Source organism: Monodelphis domestica, chromosome 7 (assembly GCF_027887165.1).
Source record: "Monodelphis domestica isolate mMonDom1 chromosome 7, mMonDom1.pri, whole genome shotgun sequence".
NCBI lineage: Eukaryota > Metazoa > Chordata > Mammalia > Didelphimorphia > Didelphidae > Monodelphis > Monodelphis domestica.
This window is the reverse complement of record NC_077233.1, coordinates 6,029,657-6,049,063: the sequence shown is the minus strand read 5'-3', so window position 1 is coordinate 6,049,063 and position 19,407 is coordinate 6,029,657. Positions and strand designations below refer to the sequence as shown.

The following is a 19,407-nucleotide window of genomic DNA, read 5'->3' as shown; positions in this document are numbered from 1 at the left end:
ACGACAAGGCAGCATGGGAGTCCTATAATTAAGTGGGGAAAAGTGATCGGCAATTTCTGGACATTTCTGGAATCTATTAAAACTGTCTTATATGTAGTTGGATAAAGATAATGATTAGAAACTGAAAGCAAACAAGATATTCAATGAACGTCAAAGAGGAAAATCATTGGAAACAAAAACAAACCAAAAAAGGAGGTGATTGAGTTTTTGAAAATGGGTATTTTTCTGGACAAAGTTTTGAAGCCATCATTATTCTCCTTGTGACTAGGACTGTGCTTGTGAATGTGAACATGGCATAGGAAGGGGGACTAAGAGAAGACTCTCTTCCTTCAAGCTGCCTGCCTTCGGCAAACAATTTATGGATGTCCCCTTCCAGGCTATGCACAAAGTGGGCCATGGTGGCCACTTTGGCATCCTTCCTTGTGGAGGATGCTGCCTGATGCCCCCTGGACTCTTCCTTCCCTTCATGGGACACAGACCCTCAACATCCAACAGGAATAGATTCATTGGGAGCTCAAGATGGCACCCAATCCACCCCCAACCCTTTGCAGTTGAGATAACACTAGCTAGTTGAGTTAGTAACGTGATGATTGATTGGTTCCACTTGAGACAAGAAGGCATTCCACATGATGCCAGCTCCTTCTGGCTCAGTTTGTCCTTCCATTTTAGGCCTGGGTGGGACCCAAGATTGGCCAATGGACAACATCAGGACTTTGCATGGGGAATTATTGTTCTGGATGATCCATTTATGAAGAGCTTAGGCCCAGTCTAGATGAGTTGGCCTTACACCTCAGTACCCACACACTTATAGTTCTCTAAATCTATGTATGGGTACATGTGTGTACATATGTACACACACTTAAACATGTATTCAATGCAGGTACATGTAAACATGTGTATCTACATCAACAATTAGAAACTGATAAATATGAATGCACACACATGTACATATACAGATACATGTGTGTATGCATGCATGTATATATGTATATGTACACATAGAAATACTTGTATGTGTGTACTATATAGAGGCACGCACACACACACACACATAGATATATATAATATGCATGTGTGTGTGTGTATGTGGATGCCTTACTCATGGTCATACTTATAGGACACCAAAGACAGGGATCATTTCCATTCTGTTTCCCTAACCCCTGCCCTTATGCCTGAGAGATAGTAGGTTTTAAATACAAGTTTTTTGATTGGTTGATTCCAGTGCCCCTATTGGGAGGTGATTGCCCTGTGTGTGTGTGTGTGTGTGTGTGTGTGTGTGTGAGAGAGAGAGAGAGAGAGAGAGACAGAGAGAGAGAGAGACAGAGAGAGAGAGAAACAGAGAGAGAGACATAGAGACAGAGACGGAGAGAGAGGGAGAGACAGAGAGAGAGAGAGAGAGAGAGAGAGAGACAGAGACAGAGAGAGAGACATAGAGACACAGAGAGAGAGAGAGAGACAGAGCCAGAGACAGAGAGAGAGGGAGAGAGAGGGAGAGACAGAGACAGAGACAGAGAGAAACAGAGAGACAGAGAGAGACAGAGAGACACAGAGAGAGAGGAGACAGAGAAAGACAGAGAGGGAGAGGGAGAGAGACAGAGAGGCAGAGAGAGAGAGAGGAAGGGAGAGAGAGAGAGAGACAGAGAGAGAGAGAGAGAGAGAGAGAGAGAGAGAGAGAGAGAGAGAGAGAGGCAGGCAGGCAGACAGACAGATGGCAGCAGTACTCCTTTTTCCTGGGGGACCTCTGAAGCCTCCTCCCTTCTGAAATGCTGTGAATTCAGTTGTTCCTTCTGAACAGAAACAGCAGCTACAGAGCAAGCCTGGGCTTCCTTTGGTGAGGAAGTTCTCAGTGGGGGCTTTTGCATCTTCTCCAAAGCTTGGCACTCAGAGAGTTTCTTAGAGCGAGCCCTGAGAGATTCGGTGACGTGTCCGAGTCCCCCAGCCTGTGTGCGGCAGAGGTGCGGTTTGAGCCACTTTTCCATCTTTCTGCTCCAAGGCCAGCTCCCACTTTGGGAATTGCCATTTTAAATGCAAAGGAATTAAGGAAAAGCAACGAGCTAGAAGTGGGTCTCTTACAGAGGGGACTAAGCCCGCGACACATCTTTTCATCCATTCATTGATTTCTCTGCAGCAATCAATGTAGAAGTCAGATGATATTTGGAAGCTTATCTCTAGAGAGCATTTGCAGACCTTTGGGGAGCTGATCTTCATGAAACTCTTCATCCTGCCCCTTGACCCTCCCCTTGTTGGCAGATGGGTCAATTCCAGTGTTCATTAATGGCAGAACCCTCAGCTGGATGCATTTTATTCAGAGCTTCCCTTTCCATCTTTCTGTATCTCAGCCATGGGGCAATGAATGGGAAGGAGGAAGCGGGCAGGTCCCCCGGAATTGGACCCTTTGCCGGGACTTTTTTCTTGGTCCCTGTAGAGGAGCCAGAGGGAGGGCTGGGAGCTCTGGGGCTGCTCTGAGGGATAGAGTCCTTCAGACTGAGAGTCTTTTCTGGGATAAGCTCTTTGGAGCAGCCGAAGTGTACTTGAGGCCATGCAGTATCCATCCTCCGTCAGAGCAGTTGGGGGGCAAATATGCTGTCCATCAGGATGGGAGCCCGGTACAAGGAGAGCAGAAAAGCAGCCTCAATCAGCTCCAGCATCCCCCATCCTCCTGTGGAGTGGCTGCAAGGGAGGGGCGTGAGCGAGGAGGGCACCCAGGAGCGAGTCCACCAATCACTCCGCACACAACCTGCTGGCGCCAAAGTGGTTTTGAGCGGGAGCATCTGTGGGATGGAGGAGTAAAGGAAGTGCCAGCGCCCTCCGGTTTGCTGTTAGCCAATCAGACTGTTGTCCAGGCCCCGGGACCTCTTGGATCCTGTAGTGGAGGTCTCTTTGCCGATGTTCCGGAGGACACAGCCCAAGAAACACGGCCCTAAGTCCGCCTTGCCTTCGCCGCCAGTGAGCTCTGCCACGCCTCGGCCACTCTCATTTCCAGGACAAGGAGGCGACCGGAGCCCCGGGAGGCTTTGGCGTCCTGCTCCTGGGTCCGAAAATTGGCCTGGTCTGATCTTAGGAAGGGCAGACTTGAGGCGCTTGACCTCTTGCCTTGGGTTGAGAAGGGAGGTTTTATCTTTATCCAGATCCTTCCATGGTCGGATTCTTCCCCTGAGAGGGAATGGATTGGGATCATTCCACATGGTTCAGTATTCAAGGTCCACCAGCCAGTCATGGAAGACACAAAGATTCAGAGCCTCCTGCGATTCCCGTGCTTTCCTGGCCTTTGTGTGTGGGTGTGGGGAGGCGGTGGGTGTGGGGGGGGGGCTTCGAGATGAATGGACTTTGGCATTTAAAATTCCATCATTTTCTGCCACACACTCCAGCCAAACTGAGCTCCTTGCTTACATACATCTCCTGCCTCCGTGCCTTTGTCCCAGCTACGTCCCAGGTGAAGCGCCCTCCTAATGTCCCTCGCATTGTAAAATTCCTTGGCTTCCTTCAGAACTCAGTTCACTTCCTTTAGCCCAAGGTCGGCCCGATTCCCACAGCTGCTTGTGCCTAGAAGCAGAAATTGCTTTGTATTTACTTTGAATGTGTTTTGTATTTTGTCTGGGTGACCCTGGACCAGCCATCTAATGCCTCAGCATCCCAGGGGACCCTTGAGGAGCCCGAGGTACAGGGAAGCCATCAATGCACATTGATAGAGGCGTTTCCCCTCTTGGGATTCCCTCTCCTGGGGCAGTCACAGATCCGCTCTAGAGACCAAAACCAAAGCCATTTTCTGCTGGACTGAGTTGTGCCCGGTCAGTAGAATGCAAACTCCTCGAGGGTAGGGATTGTTGTAATTTTTGTCTTTGTATCCCCAACTCTAAGCACAGTCCCTGGAACCTACTAGGTGCTCAGTCAGTGTTTTTAATGAGCAAAATATGTAAAACACAGCATAGAGAGTGAAATCCATGCTAGCTCTGAGGAGAGGGAGATGATTTCTAGTTGGTCCTGCCATCAAGGAAGACTTCCTGGAGGAGGTAACATCCCAACTGCCCTTGAAGGAGGAGGAGAAATTGGATGGAGAGAATTTAACGCTTCCTTGGTTTCCATAAAGGGATCTGTGCCTCACTCACTCTATTTGGTGAGTGTCCTTGGGAAAGGGAGTTTGGATGCCTGTCGTGGTCCCAATCTTCACGAATACTGTCACTTGCCTCCATGTATTTGCCCATTCCTGGAGATGAATGATGCCATCAGTGTCTGATTCTCTGTTCTTTCTTGCAGGTGCTCCACAATGGTCTAATCATGGAGATGGATCACCCGACTGCGGGGAAGATCTCTGTGCCAGGTTTGAAATGGCGGCTCTTTCATTTTGCATTTTGCCTCTTTGATTGCTGCTGTGTCTCTAGAGGGAGTTGATAGCCTTGGAAACAACAGGGAAACGGTTCTGCTCCCGTGGCTGGGGTGCGCCTCACCTCGTCCCGTTCTAAGACATTCTGTGGTTGACGAAGGGGAGGGAGGACGCCTGGTGTCCGATGAGGCGTGATAGTCAAACTGCGCCCTCCACACACTGATCCCCAAAGGGCCCATTTCCATCCATCACCCTGGCTCATCCGAAGAGCAATGTAGGACTGAGATGATTTACGATCCTAACTCTCGAGATTGCCGTGAGGAGGGGAAGTGGGTCTAAGAAGGGATGGAGAAGGCATGAAAAGGTGGGAAAACTCAGACTCCAAAGCACAAGGGAAACAGGGGGGCGTTTTGTGGGATGTCACTGGGGAAGAGGAACCCAAAGCAGACGGGAGAACGGGAACCTTAGTTCTGGTTTCCCAGAGGCTCAGGAGGGAGGACACGTGGGATGACGGTCCGCAAGATGCCATCAGTCAGTCACTGAAAGTTTATGAAGCCCCTCCTGAGTGCCAGACCCTGGGCTAAGGCCTTGACATACAAAGAAAGTTAAAAGACAGTCCGTGCTCTCAAGGACCCCCCAGCCCAGTGGGGGGACAACATGCAAGAAATGGTACACAAAACAGGCAAAGGATAAATGCAAGGAAGGATCAATAGAAACTCAAGAGTAGGACGAGGATGAAAAGGGAGAAAGAACGGCTTGTGTAAAAGGTTTGAGCTTTGAGCTAGGACTTGAAGGAAGTCAGAAGCAAGGAGTGGCGTTGAGGAGGCTGTTCCACGCTTGGGGGATAGCCAGTGAAAGTACCCCAAGATGAAGTGTCACGTCTGAAGGACAGCAAGGAGGCCAGGATCTCTGTATCACAGAGAAAATGCAGGGTGGAGAAGGCTGATGTAAGATATCAGAAGATTGGAAAGGGGGGAGCAAGTTATAATTAATGGGAAATGAAAACCGTCATCAATGTGGAGCTATGGCCACTGGTTCGTGGCAAGTGTGGAGGCAGGGCTCAAAAATGAGGTGAGAAAATGACCAACACACATGACCAGCAGATCCCACGACCACATCCCCCAACTCAGTTATCATTGTTCGATGTAATGTGACAACTTACCAATGACGAGCTTCCTGAGGAAGATCTCCAGTTCAGAGAAGAGAACACGTGGCTTAATTTTCCAGTTTTCTTGTAAGAGCTTTGAACACCCCAGTTTTCATTGAGCTAATCTGCCTCTATTGCCCCCCTTTCCTCTTTGCGTGATAAACCAAGATCCACTTAGACTTTGAGGCTTAAAGCCCACTCGGGGGAACTTTCCTTTCTCATAAAGAGACATCTGTGGACTCAGAAGGTAGCCTCTGACCATGTACCATCATACTGACATCCCAGATGTCAGAAGTGATCTGTAGGGAACAGAATGCCTGACGTATTGAGCAGTCCTGGGAGCCCTGTCACAGCTCCAGATGAAACAAGCAAATCTGTCGAACCCATTCGCAAAACAAAAAAGCTGTTGGTCCACTCAGTGTGTCTAGTGACCAGTGGGCAAGAGTTTGTTACTAATCAATCTCTTTCTCAGGGCTAGAAGGAATCTTTCTATCTAGACCAATCAATCCATTCTTGAAAGGAATCCTCACTGTAACATCTCTCACAAGTGGTCATCCAGCCTCCACTTGAAGAGAGGTAGTGTGTCCCAGGGGAAAGAATGCTGAATGTGAGCCTGAGTTTGAATGCTTTTTCTCCCAATTACTTTCTGTCTTATCTTGGGCAAATCTCTTGACCTCTTTGGGTATCATTTGCTTCGAATATAAAAGGAAGAGGTTGGAATAAATTATCTCTGGTTCCTTCTGTCTCCCTTGTGCCACCATGTCCCTGTGGCCTCCTTCTTCCGTTGGTGACTTCCTTCTGGATCCTCTATTTTAAAAATATTTCATTTCCCCCCAATTGCATGTAAAAACAATTTTTAACCTTTTTAAAAACTGGATTCCTAATTCCCTCCATCCATCTCCTTTTATCTCCCTCCCCCACTCTCACCCACCCTTCCTCCTCTTCCCCCTCTCTGAGATGGTAAGCATCTGACATGTGCAATTATGTAAAACTTTTTTTCTATATTAGTCATTTTGTGGAAGAGATCTTGAAGAAAAAATTAAAAAGAAGAAAGTAAGGGAAAAATAGTATAGCTTGGTGTGCACTCAGACTCCATCTGTCCTTTCTCTGGACATGGATGTCATGTTTCATCATGACCCTTTGGGATTGTCTTGGATCACTGTATTGCTGAAAAAAGCTGGGACACTTACACCTGCTCATCAAACAATATTGCTGTTGCTGTGTACAATAGTCTTCTGGTTCTGCTTGTTTTAATTTGTATCAGTTCATGTAAGTCTTTCCAATTTTTTCTGAAATCGTCCTGTTCACCATTACAATTGCATACCATAATTTGTTCAGTTACTCCCCAACTGGTGGACACCCCTCAAAGTCTAATTCTTTGCTACCACTGAAAGAGCTGCTCCAGGCATTTTTGTAGAGATGGGTCATTCTTCCATCCTCTCTTTTGATCTCTTTAGGATACAGACGTACTAGTGATATTGCTAGATCAAAAGGTCTGCACAGTTTTAGAGCCCTTTGGGCATGGTCCCAAGCTCTTCTCCAGAATGGTTGGATCAGATCACAACCGCCAACAACAGGGCTCTCTGTCTCTTGTTTGGCCCTAAATTCCTCCCTTATCCAGAGATCTGACAGGCAAACTATTCCATGTTCCCCTTCTTTGCTTATGGTATCACCCTTTAAGTCTAACTCATATACCCATGTTGATCTACAGAATGAGGTGTTGGTCTCTCCTTACTCTCTGCCATACTATTTTTCTAGTTTCCCCAACAATTCTTGTCAAATAATGAGCTCTTGTGCCCAAAGCTTGGCTATTTGGGCTTATCAAACACTCGATTATTATGGCCATTAATAACTGGTGTTGTGCATCTCATCATCTCTTCCACTCTATTTCTTAGCCAGTACCAGACTGCTTTGAAGATTGCCTCTTTGCCATACAGTTTGAGATCTGATCCTGCCAGGTCTCTTTCCTTCAAATACTTTAAAAAACTTTCTTTGATGTTCTTGATGGAACTTCTATTTTGAAGAAGGGCCCAGACACCGACAAGAGTTCCCTCTTTTGGATTTGCCACCATGCTCCCATTCTTTCCATCTCCCTTTCATAGGCACCTTCCAAACTTAGAGTGTGACTTCCTTGAGGGCAGGAGCCACCTTTCTTTTTGTTTGTGTTTGTGTTTAGATTAGGCTCTTGACACATGCTTGTTGACAACACAAATTCATGGTCCTGACCCTTGAGTCCAGGGTAAATCACGACTTCTCCAGGCGATGTCCTTTTGGGCAATTGTAATTGGTCCCAAGGTTTTCCTGATAACACACCAACATTTTCCCCTTTGCGACTTCACACGTTGCTCTTGTGTCCTTGTGCTTGTACTCTGGGCCTAAGAGAAGAAGTCCCTTTCATCTTCCATGTGAGATCCTTCCAAATCCTCTTCAATATAACCCCCCCACCCCAACAAGTCCTTCGACTAATTGATGAAAACCCGTCCCTGCCATGTGCTGGTTACTTCCTCATTGAGGTGCTCTTTTGAACCCGAGTCTACCTGTCTGAGGCTCATAGCTACCTGTTATGGGGGGATTGGTCCCAGCTTTTCCTAGTCCTTGGCCTTCCATACCTCCTCTGAGCTCATCCTTTCACCCCTTATCCCAGGATTGCAAAGATCATGACTTCTCTGAGGCTGGGAAGGCTTTGACTACAAGAGCCTTAGTTTCCTCATCTCTAAAATGAGGAGGTTGGACTAGTTGGCCTGTATGATCTCTGTCCTACCAAATGTATGTGTTCCTCACTAGATCAGTGATGGATTATGGGTCTGTCATCCAAGGAGGAACCAAGCTTATTGAGGAGAGGTTTATTATGGGGGAGAACCCCAAGGTCCCAGGAAGTGTTTTTGGGAGCCCAGCAAGACACTAAAGGCCTGGAGGGGTCAGGGGGACCTGCCTCAGGAAGGGGATGCCAAAGCAAGGGAAATCCTGGGTCTTTGAAAACATCCAACCAAGGCAAGCTTCTGGGGGATTAGCCATCTCTCTAGTCTGCCTGCCCATTTGCTTTTCAGGAGGCTTCTCTGATTAAAAAAATATTTGTTCTAAAGCATTATTCTTAATGGGTGCCATCTTTGTTTTGAAATGAGACTGATCCTGCCAGGGCATTTTGGAGATTAGTATCTCGCTGTCTCCTGAGCACAGGGCAGCTCCTCTGTCCTCTCTTGGGTCCTGATGCTGAGTGACAGCTCTGTTTACTGATCCCTCCCAGATAGGAAATTGAAACTCAAGCTCCCATTTCAGGAAGTGCTAATCAAAGGCATTCGAGGCAGGTGGCGCTCAGGGAAAGAAGAAACGTCAGCGCCAGAGCTTTTATTGGCCAGTTCCTAGTCGTAGAGCCAATATTGAATCAAATAACCCCAGCCCACCCCCAACCAAGTGGGTTCTGTGCCTCCTCTCTGATCGTAAGCTGATGGCAATGCATGCCGTTGTGTCCCAGAGACTTGGTTTCTTTAAGTGGACGGAGGATCTGAAGACTGACCAGTAGAATTTAGGAGAACTTTGCCTCACCCAGTACTGTATCCTGATTTGGGGGTTGCGTCTGGTTCTGAGTTGTCCTTGAGGTTCATGACGGTTGGGTCCTCTACAAAGGGGACTTTTCTGAACTCATGGGAGTGATTGAAGAGCTGAATTCAAGTTCTGCTTTACTGACCAGTTGACTTTGGCATTGAGTGTAGGTTTAGGGTTTGGGGGGGGATTATCTGACATCTTGAAGGTGTGAAACTGTTGGGAGGTTTGTTACAGTGCCCAGATCCAGGTCATTCGTCACAGGTCATGTCCTAGAGGGCAGGGATTGAGGCTCTCTAATTAGACTATCCACTAACAAATGTTTATTAGGCCCTTTCACTTGCCAGGCACTGTGCACATTAACTCAAGGCAATACTTGCCAAGCTAGACAGGAACTCAGTGCGAGATTTTGGAGACTGATGGGCTAAAGCCTCCTTAGATACATAAATACTTGCTCAGTTAATACCTTATTGAATGACTCTGGGAAGGTCAATTCTACTGTCTGAACCTCAATTTCCCCACCTGTAAAATTAAAGAAACCAATGAGAGGAGTTTTAAGCTCCTCTCAGCCCATCTTGTGGTTACTATTTCTGTGAAATCAGAGAATTTTAGTGGGAAGGGCTCTCAGAGGCCAGCTGAGGAGGAACATCTAGAATATCCCTCAGCAAGTAATCATCTGACCTCTGCTTGAGGACCTCCAGTGAAGACGAATGAACCTGCCTCAAGAGGCAGCCCATTTTATCCTGGGAGAGCTCTAAATGGAAGGGAGTTGTTTTTTTAACTTCAAGTATAAACTGACTTCCTGCTATTTTCTGTCCTCTACTCTTGGTTCTGCCTCTGGGGCCGAGGAGAATGGGACTAAATTCCTCTTAGAAAAGAAAACCTTTCAGATACCTGAAGACAAAATACAGTGACTTCTCCTCTTCTGCCTCTTTGCAGCCCTCATTCTATGTGAATAAAACATTTATGACACTTACAGAGATTGTCTACCGAGACCAGAATTCCATAGACATGCGGCCCTGTTGGTATTCGTCTTGTTAAGCATCCATTTCTGAGAGTGGTTTTCTTCCATTTTCCCTGTTCTTGGAAACCTTTGATATATGCTTTTCCAAAACTGAGGACATAACTCAGGCTATCACCAGCTTTCTGGGCCTTCTTTTGGACTCTAAAGTCTAAGACAGAGTAGTCACTGTCTTCCAAAGTTCCCATTAATCCTTTGGAAAGGGATCCTCCTAATGGGCCATAATAAGGGAAATGGCAAAGGTCCTTCCAAGGAAGGCTTTCCATCATCCTTTTGTTTTTATGAAAAAATATTTGCACGTGTATATACACAGCTGCAAGGGAGGATGTATAGAGAACTGGCATTGGAGTCAAGAGGACCTGGGTTCTCGTCCCATTTCTGGTATGTCCAGCCCTGAAATCTAGGCAAATCACGAATCTCTCAGAAACCCGGGAAAATCTTCAAGACCAGAATGCAAGAGCAGCTGCAACTCTGCATTGGAGGAAGTGAAGTCTCTTCATCAAGAATTCTCAATAGCCATGAAATAAACATTGTATTTCCTCCAACATCCATAGACTCCCAGATCCGTAGATCCACTTGGCTCCTTTTTCTTTCAGTTGGAATCATGCACATCTAGACAGTGTCTCCAGGGGGTTATTTTTGGCCTCAGGTCACACATTTCCACTCTGTGCTTTCAAGACTCTCCCTTTCAATGCCATTTTATAGGTATACAATAGAGAAAAGGGACTGGACCTACGATTTCACTAATTTACGGGAACCCCTAGAGAGTCAGACTCGGATATCGCTGAACGAGATTCACTTCAAAGGAATATTTTCGGCATTGTATTCCATATTGTCTAGATATGTCCATGGAGCTATCTTCTTTTTCTCTCTGTACAGATATACACAAAGCCATGTATACACACATATATACATATATATTTTCATACATGTGTGTATTTTATTAGTGCCTAGACACCTAGGTCTATAGATCTCTATCTGTTCTAAAAATGAAGTTAAAATTCTATATAAACCCTAGCAGTAGTGGGATGGACAGATGACATGTTGCTTGATTCCTGGAAATTAAAAAACCAGCAGAACAACCAATATTCGAGTTTAAATTCCATTCACCACAGTTTATAGACTTCTAGTTTTCATGAAGAAAGCTATGTACAACCTTTTATTCAATCTAAGCGGAAAACAGACTATTTTGTTTTTTCTTGCCACTGGAGAAGATTTTTCACTTTGGGGAGGAACAAAATCTCTTGACATTATGTTATCATATTTTTTATTGTTGTCATTCAGTCATTTCCCATTCTTCTTGACCCCATTTGGAGTTTTCTTGGCAAAGGTCCTGGAGTAGTTCGCTATTTCTTTCTCCAGCTCATTTTGTAGATGAGGAATTGAGGCAAAAAGGGTTAAGTGACTTTCCCAGATTACCCAGCTACTAAGTAGCTGAGGCCAGATTTGAACTTAGGAAGAGAAGTCTTCCTGACTTCAGATCCAGCACTCTTTACACTGTATCACTATTATATTATGTTATATATTATATTATATTATATTATATTATATTATATTATATTATATTATATTATATTATATTATATTATATTATATTATATTATATTATGTTATATTATATTATATTAGGTTAGATTAGGTTAGATTAGGTTAGATTATATATTAGGTTAGATTATTATTAGTAATGTTATGCTATATTATATTATAATATTATTAGTAATGTTATGTTATAGTGTTATTTATATTGTTATACTATATTGTACTGTACTATATTATATAATATATTTATTACATCATATATTATATCATACCCTCTTATATCATATATTATATTAATTATATTGTATGTTGTGCTGGGTTATATTTTATTATATTCATCATAAACTAAATGTAATTAAGATATAAAATGGTGGGAATATGGATATGGGGTGAGATTCTGCTTTGCATTTGAGTGCCCCTACAGCAGCAAAGCACACTTGAAGATGGGGGTATTTTTTTAACCGTAAGTATTGGTTCCAAGGCAGAAGAGTGACAAGGGCTAGGCAATGGGGCTTAAGGGACTGGTCAAGGGTTACACAGCTAGCTAGGAGTGTCTGAGGCTAGATTTGAACCCAGGACTCCCCTCTCTAGGCCTGGCTTTATCCCTTGAGTCACCTTGCTATCCTGATCAGGGGTATTTTTTTCCTCTGGAGCGACACTTTAGCTTCCTCCTAAAGCCACAAGTGTAGGCGATGAGGAAGGCCAGTGGGGCAGGAGCCGTAAGCACATGAAGGAATTGGCTGTGATCAGCCCAGAAAGAGTCCAAGCCTGCCTGAAGTGCCCATGAACTAGAGAGATTGTGCCCAGACTGCCTACACTGAGTTGCATAAATATGGCAAAGCCAGAGATTGGGGGTGGGGGTTCGGGTTGAAAGGTGTTGACCCGGATTGAAGAGGTCCTGGGGACAAGGAAGGGTTGGTAGCAGGGAATGGAGGAGGTGAAAGGACTGAGAGACCCTGGAATGGAGGACCACCCTCTGGGGCTCAGAGGCTGTCTTTGAAATTCCCTCACACTCAGCCCACAAGAGAGGCACCCTGGGTAAGGCTGACAGCACCAGTGGCCTTGAGAGAGCTTCTGGGGACGAGTGGAGAGCCCTTAGCAAGGCTTGACTAGGAGTTGAACCCCAGGGGCTCCCCTTGTCTGGCAAACAGACTTACTGATGGCGCTCGCTGTTTTGCCTGGACTACTGGCTAGCTTAGCCATCAGCCTCTCGTTCTTTGTTGTCCTCTCAATAGGAATCTGACTGCGATTTTCTATTTCTCAAGCAGTTTAATAATTATAGTATATGAAGAGAGGGCAGAGGTTTGAGGAAGAGGAAACCCTGCTGGGTTTCCAGTTTTTCTTGGCTCAGCTTCAACTTATCTATCTTCTTCTTAGCTAATCAGTGTCTCTCTCCTACCTTAACAAGTGGCAAGTATCCTTCTTGGAAAGGTCAAGGGATGGAAGGGGTCTTCGGGGGACCCCTGAAGTTAAGGGATTGGCCCCTTCTCAACAGCTGTTGTTGTTTGTCCTTCCTCTAATGGATGCCCTCAAACATACAGGAACCTTCTTTTTCTTCTGGGTAAGGCAAAGGGAGGCAAGCCTTTCCACAGGTTGGGATCTAGAGCTCCAGGTCTTTGCTCCACACTCGACAGAGTTCAGAGGGCAAAGACCCTTCAGTTAGCAATTTCTCCCACAATCCTCTTCTCTCACCCCAACTGTCATTCCGCCTCCTGATCACATTCCAACTGACGTCTGCTCCATCTCAGTGGGCAGAAATGCAAAAGCTTGATTCACAGTTTTCCTTTCCACAGAAGAGGAGACGAAGAGGAGGCAAGGGAGGGCCATGGAAATGAAAGGGTTCACAGTGTTCTGAGGGGTTAAAAGTTCAATCATTAATTTTATAAAAAGAGAAGAAAAGAAAGAGGAAGGAAGTGCCGCTGCCTCTCTAAAACCTGTAGCCAATGCAGGCGCAGAGTCTCTCCCATGTATTACATAGGGGCTTTAATGTGCCCCACCAAGCCCGTGCTCCGTCTGGCCTCCTTGGGGTCTGGAGAGAAGTCTGCCTCCAGTGAGCTGGCAGGGATGAGACTGAGATTTATAAATGAGGAAACTGAGGCCATCTAAATGACTTGCCCAGGATAAACAGCTAGTAATGACTGAGGCCAGTTGAGGAAACTTCACCTTGGAGCAGAGAAGGCTCAGTGGCGCGAGCTTGGAAAATGAGGCTGATTAATGGAAGAAAACCTTCCCAGAACAAGTGGAAGGGAAGACAAAGGAACTAAAGGATCCAGTCAAAGCAGGGAGATGTGATGGAGCTGAGAGGCAGGACCTGGAGGAGAGAATGGCTAGAGATGCTCCAGAGGGATTGTCGTCGGACAAGTGGAGCGCTCCTTGAAGTCATAGAAGCCAGGCTGAACAGGAAAGGTGGCCTGAGCAGCCATCCCCAAGGGCTCTCAGGCTCCTAGAGAAGAGGTGTAGAGCTGGAAGGGCCTGGCGTGGACACTGTGCCACCGGGTCAGGCCTGGGAGGGATGCTCAAGGCCCCTGAGCTTAGAGGTGGGAAAATGGCGGCCCAAGACTGGGCTGGGCTGAGGTCATGCAGTACTGAGTCGCAGAGCCATCCCCTTCCTTCATGGAATCAGGCAGCCAAACAATATTAAACCACCGATTTGCTTGTCCCCCGAGAAAATGACCTCCTCTCCCTGGAGATGCCATTGTGAATCAATGGGAAAGCTCTGAATGGTCAATGACTAACTTCAATTTAGCGTGTGTTTCAGGCTAAATGCACTGGAATCAGAGAATGAGCACTGCAGAGTGAAAACAGAAGTCAGAACCATCTCCCCCATTTTACAAACGAAAAGAGTGAGGCTCCCTAAGGTCTGCAGATGTCTTCCTTGTGTGAGAGTCAGAATTTGAACCCAGATCCTGGGATGGAAAATCCATCATGTTTCCCATTGCAGCACACAGCATCCTCCAGTGTTGCCTGGTGCCGGCTAGAGTTTGATCAGCAAGTTATCTCTTCCTCAGTGTCAGAAGAATCCCAAGGAGTGCCAGAGAGGGTCTACAGGAACACTCCCAGCGTGTGAGAAGAGTGGGAGAGAAGCAGAAGCACAGAGAAGCTAGGGCAGGGCCAAGAGGCTTTGTCCCTGGCCTGGGAAGGAGCCGACGGGCAGTGAGGGGTGGGAGAAGTCTGTGTGGACCTGTCTGGGTCTGCTTATTTTTGTTTTGTAGGGACACCGTTTCCCCCCTTTAGCAGAGGCAATGCTGATGGAGAGACTTTAATTTCTTATTCCTATTTACGATACTTCGGAGGCAAACAGTTACGTCACTCGCCTTTTTTAGCCATTAGGGCCAGCGACTTCTGTCTTTTACATTTGTGCAACTGATTTCCATTTGGAGGAATTCGGGCTGGAGCAGGAACCTCGCCGACATCCTATATATCATCTCCTTTGGCCCTCCTCGGAACGCCTCCTTCTTTACTCCAATAAATCCGTAAACGACAGATCGCTATTGATTGGAAAACCAGAACGGAGGGGAACGTTTGTGAAAAGGGATCTGAAGAATTCTCCTGGAACGATTTAAAAGGACGAGGGGCTTCCAAGGGCGGGGGGGGGGGGGGGGGGCATGGATTAGGATCTCATAGTACTGCGGTAACCCAAACAGCCCCCAAACCCCTCCGCCTTCCCATCAGCCATTGGGAGAATTTTTATTTAACATATTCACCCCGAGACACCGGACTGAATGGAATGACGACCCCTTGACCACTTCCCCTCCAGTCCTGACCTCTGCAAGGCCAACCCCAAACTCATTCTGGGAGGGAACCTCTGTGTCTATCCAGGCTAAACTCTTCATTTAACAGATGAAGATTCAGAGGCCTTCCGGCAACACCCCGGAAAACTCTTCCGCATGAGGCCAGGGCCAGCGGGCTGCCGCAGTGGAGTTTCAGAGACTTTACAAAGCCTCTAAGCTGCTAACTTTGATCCTTGGCTTGAGATCGCTGCTCCCTGAAGCCCCCTGGCTCTCCAGGGGAGGCTGATCTTTGGCCATCCTGTCTTCGAGGGCTCCTCCGGCGTCTTTCTGAAAAGCCTCCACTTTTTTCTGAATGTATTTTGTCTTTTTTTCAAGCTAGAGCGAAAACCAAAATGACGCCATGCTCTTCCTTGAGAGGAGAGGGCCCCAGCTTACCCTTTTATAGCAATATGATAGCCGAGTCTGGAGAAAAGTACAAGTGATGGCCCATGTTTGCTCCCCCGCTCCCCTTCTTGGGGGTTTATCTCTAATCAAAAGCAGATTTCCATTCGTTATTTCACTCCATTTGCAGTGAATTACAGACTGTGTGTGTGTGTGTGTGTGTGTGTGTGTGTGTGTGTGTGTGTGTGTGTGTGTGTGAGGGTGAGGCTTCCATTGTGGATTTTCCCAGCTAGGAGAATAAAAAGAAAGTTGTCCCTTTAAAGCAGTTGTTCTTAAATTGGCCCAAGAATACCAACATCCCGATCTGGAGGGTGAAATACAGCTTCAAGAGGAAGATGACCCTTAGAGCAGCCAGTATCTTCTGGGGCATGGGACCCCCCCAGCCCCCAACCCAAGAGAACACAAACACGAGGCCTCCCTCCCTTCTCTTTTGGCATCCAGAAGTTTCCTGGAATCCTTTGCACTTCCCCACCCAACCCCACCATCAGAGCCTGCTGGGGTTAGAGATAGAAACGAGATGGGACAAGACACTTTCTGGGACCCTCTCTCAGAAGGCAGGTGTGAATGTGTGTGTATGTGCATGTGCACGTGTGTGAGCGTGTGTATGCATGTGTGTACACACATGTGTGCATGCTTGAGAATTTTTAAAGAAAAAGGAAGGAGACAGAAACGACCCATTTGGTGGCTCCCGGTACCATGGCACGACTGTTTCGGGTGCCGGGCCCTGGGCCAGTTGCTGGGAGTCCAGTGGCCAGAATGAAGCCATCCCCCTCTCAAGACAATTCCCTTCTCTCCAAAGACCCCAGTCTATATATACAAAGACAAAGAAAGTGTAACTACAGAGAGAATTAGAGAATTAGGACAGACGCAGAGTAGCTGGGGCAGGTAGGGAAGGAGCTTTCTAGTCTTGGGCAACCAGGTCAACAGCATTTAAGGGCTGACTGTGTGCCGGGACTAGAAATACCAATAAAGCAGGAAAGCAGGAAAAACCCCTTGAAATGCATGGATGGGCCTTTCCTGGGGCACCACAGACCCCGGGCAGTGCTTTGATGAGGAAGCAGAAGAGATGCTCTGGTGAGGCAAACCTTCCGGGACTTTCCAGAATGTCACGCATCCCCCTGGAGCTGCTGCCTCTTCGGCCTTAGCAGACAAGGAAGGAGCGCTTAGCGTTGGGTCTTTGGGGGGAGCTGAGGCGGGATCCCGGCGGCTTCCATGCTCTACTAGGTAAGGATGGGGGGACCTGTTGGAGTCCCGGGTGCCGGCACTCCCCGGCTGGATGGAAGGGGCGTCAGGCCCTGTACCCTGGGCACCTCCAGCTTGGGAGGAGGCTGACTGCTGTGAAGAAGCTTCTTCTAAAATGGCGCAATGGCCCCCAACGCCCTTCTACCTTGAGAGCTATGACCCAGGACGTGATGAAGAAGCAGAGGAGGAATCGGAGCCCAAGAGAGATTTATCCAAGAAAGGGAAGGGAAGGGAATGAGCATGTATAGAGCACCTTCTGTATGCCAGACACTGTGCTGAGTACTTTCTAAATATCCCACTTTATCTTCGTAATAGCCATTTTAAGGTTAAGGACACAGAGGTTAAGTGACTTGTCCAGAGTCATACTGCTAAGGAAGTATCTGAATTCTCATTTGAACTCAGGTCTTCCTAGACTCCAGGCCTGATGCTTTAGACAGTACAGTACCATGTACTACAGTCAGCATTAGGCTGACTGACTTTGAGTTATTTTTAGGAGCAGATTTTTTTGTTTTCCTCCATTTTTTTTTGTTAAAGTGGTCAATATGGATTCCTTTTTTCTGGGAAATGTGGAGATTAGCTAGCTAATTTCTCTGATTCTGTCATTCCCGTGTGCACACACGTGCATTTGCAAACAACCTATCTCCCTGCCCTGTACGGCCATTTATTTGTGCATGAATTATTGGGCCATAAAAACGAGATTATTGATGAAAAAAGTGCTTTGTAGCATTGGAAGCATTATACAGGCCTGAGTTATTATGTGTCTGTTTGGGATACACAGGCTCGGCCCAAGAGGAATGGGATTAAATTGGCTGGGGCTTGACTGGCCTTAGACTGGGCCTACGAGTCAGCTTTTCAATTGAAGGAGAAATGATTTAGCGATGATGACTATATCAGAGCCACATGGCCACCCCGGGGTCTCCAGGAGGAGAGGGGCATTGCCGAGCAGGGCCCTTTGGGGCACGGAGCCAAGCAAACAAAAACAGGCCCTTCCTTTTCTCTCCGTCCTCCTCATCGCTGTCTGAGAACTTTTAACCAAGAAAGACTCCCTGCAAAAGCAAAGCAAATCCCCAGTCAGCTAAACCAACGTGCCGGAGTTCTGATGGGGGGAAAGAATCCTGGGGGGCCCTTTCCATGGACTCCTGGGCCCCTCCAGCCAGGAGTGGGGGCCAAACCCATAACCTGCTGAAACCTTAAACCCAGCTGTTTATAGACTGGGAAAAGACTGGTCAGAGAATGGTTTTCCCTTTATTCATGGCTGCATGGAAGCTCCCTGAGGGTAGACCAGCCTATTTGCCTTTATTTTACCTCCTGCTTCCCACAGAGAAAGTGTTTAATAGCTTAAGAATCTCTCTGTCTCTATCTCTGTCTCTGTCTCTCTGTCTCTCTCTCTCTCTACCCCCTCTCCTTTCCCCCTTCTCTGTTTCTCTGTCTCTTTCTCCCTTTTCCCTTCTCTGTCTTTGCCTCTCTCCATCTCTCTCTGTCTCTGTCTCTCTCTGTCTTTGTCTCTCTTTTTGTCTCTGTCTCTCTGTCTCTGTCTCTGTCTCTCTGTCTGTCTGTCTGTCTCTCCCCCTCTCCTTTCCCCCTTCTCTGTCTCTGTTTCTCTGTTTCTGTCTCCCTTTCCCCTTCTCTGTCTCTGCCTCTCTTCATCTCTCTCTGTCTCTGTCTGTCTGTCTCTGTCTCTCCCTCCTTCTCTCTCTGTCTCTGTCTCTCCCCCCCTCTCCTTTCCCCTTCTCTGTCTCTGTTTCTGCCTCCTTTCCCCCTTCTCTGTCTCTGCCTCTCTCCATCTCTCTCTCTCTTTCTGTCTCTGTCTCTCAGAGGAAGTGCTCAAAGTCACTGTCTTATGGCCCCAGTTGCTGTGGGTCTCCTACCAAAGACAGATCTGCCCCTTGTTGGAACTCTGTCCTTGGGATTCTGGTTTCAGCCCTAGTTGGTTAGTCCTCTCACTGTCACCCCTTGGTGCTAGACAGGCATTTGTCCTATGTTTGCTTCTTGTCTCACCCAGGCAGAGCATTACTGTGGCTCTTGTGGAGAACCGAGAGATGTCACAGGTGAATTCTTGGTCTCGGCCAGAGGAGTTTCCACAGTGGTTCTTCTGAGCTGCCCGCAGGAATCCAGCCACGTGTCCTTTAGGTCATCCCATGGAGATGTGCTCTGACCCGTGCAGCTGGAGTCAGAGTCGGATCCTCTTGAGTGTTTCTGAAGAAATGTCTGCAGGAAGCCTGCTGACCACCATTTTCCTAGAGATGCTGACAGGAGACCACCTGTGCTGCCGATTCAAGTCAACAGCCATTTACTGTGCAGTCAAAATGCACGAGGACCCTCGGGACCTGGCACTGTGCGCCCAACTCTAGCTCGGCTATTTTGAGGGCTCAGTTTGGGATGAAAAGGCACGTTGATCTTTTCCTTGAGAGAAGGACCAGGAGCA

General features: G+C 47.1%; 1 protein-coding gene across 1 annotated transcript in view; it reads left to right on the top strand.

Moving 5' to 3' along the window:
* Positions 1 to 19,407, top strand: part of SUGCT (succinyl-CoA:glutarate-CoA transferase) — a 488,805-nt gene that overhangs the window by 370,594 nt on the left and 98,804 nt on the right. Inside the window, exon 12 of the mRNA XM_007500632.2 lies at positions 4,255 to 4,318. Coding sequence (XP_007500694.2) covers positions 4,255 to 4,318 — 64 coding nt within the window. The remainder of the gene's footprint in view (positions 1 to 4,254; positions 4,319 to 19,407) is intronic.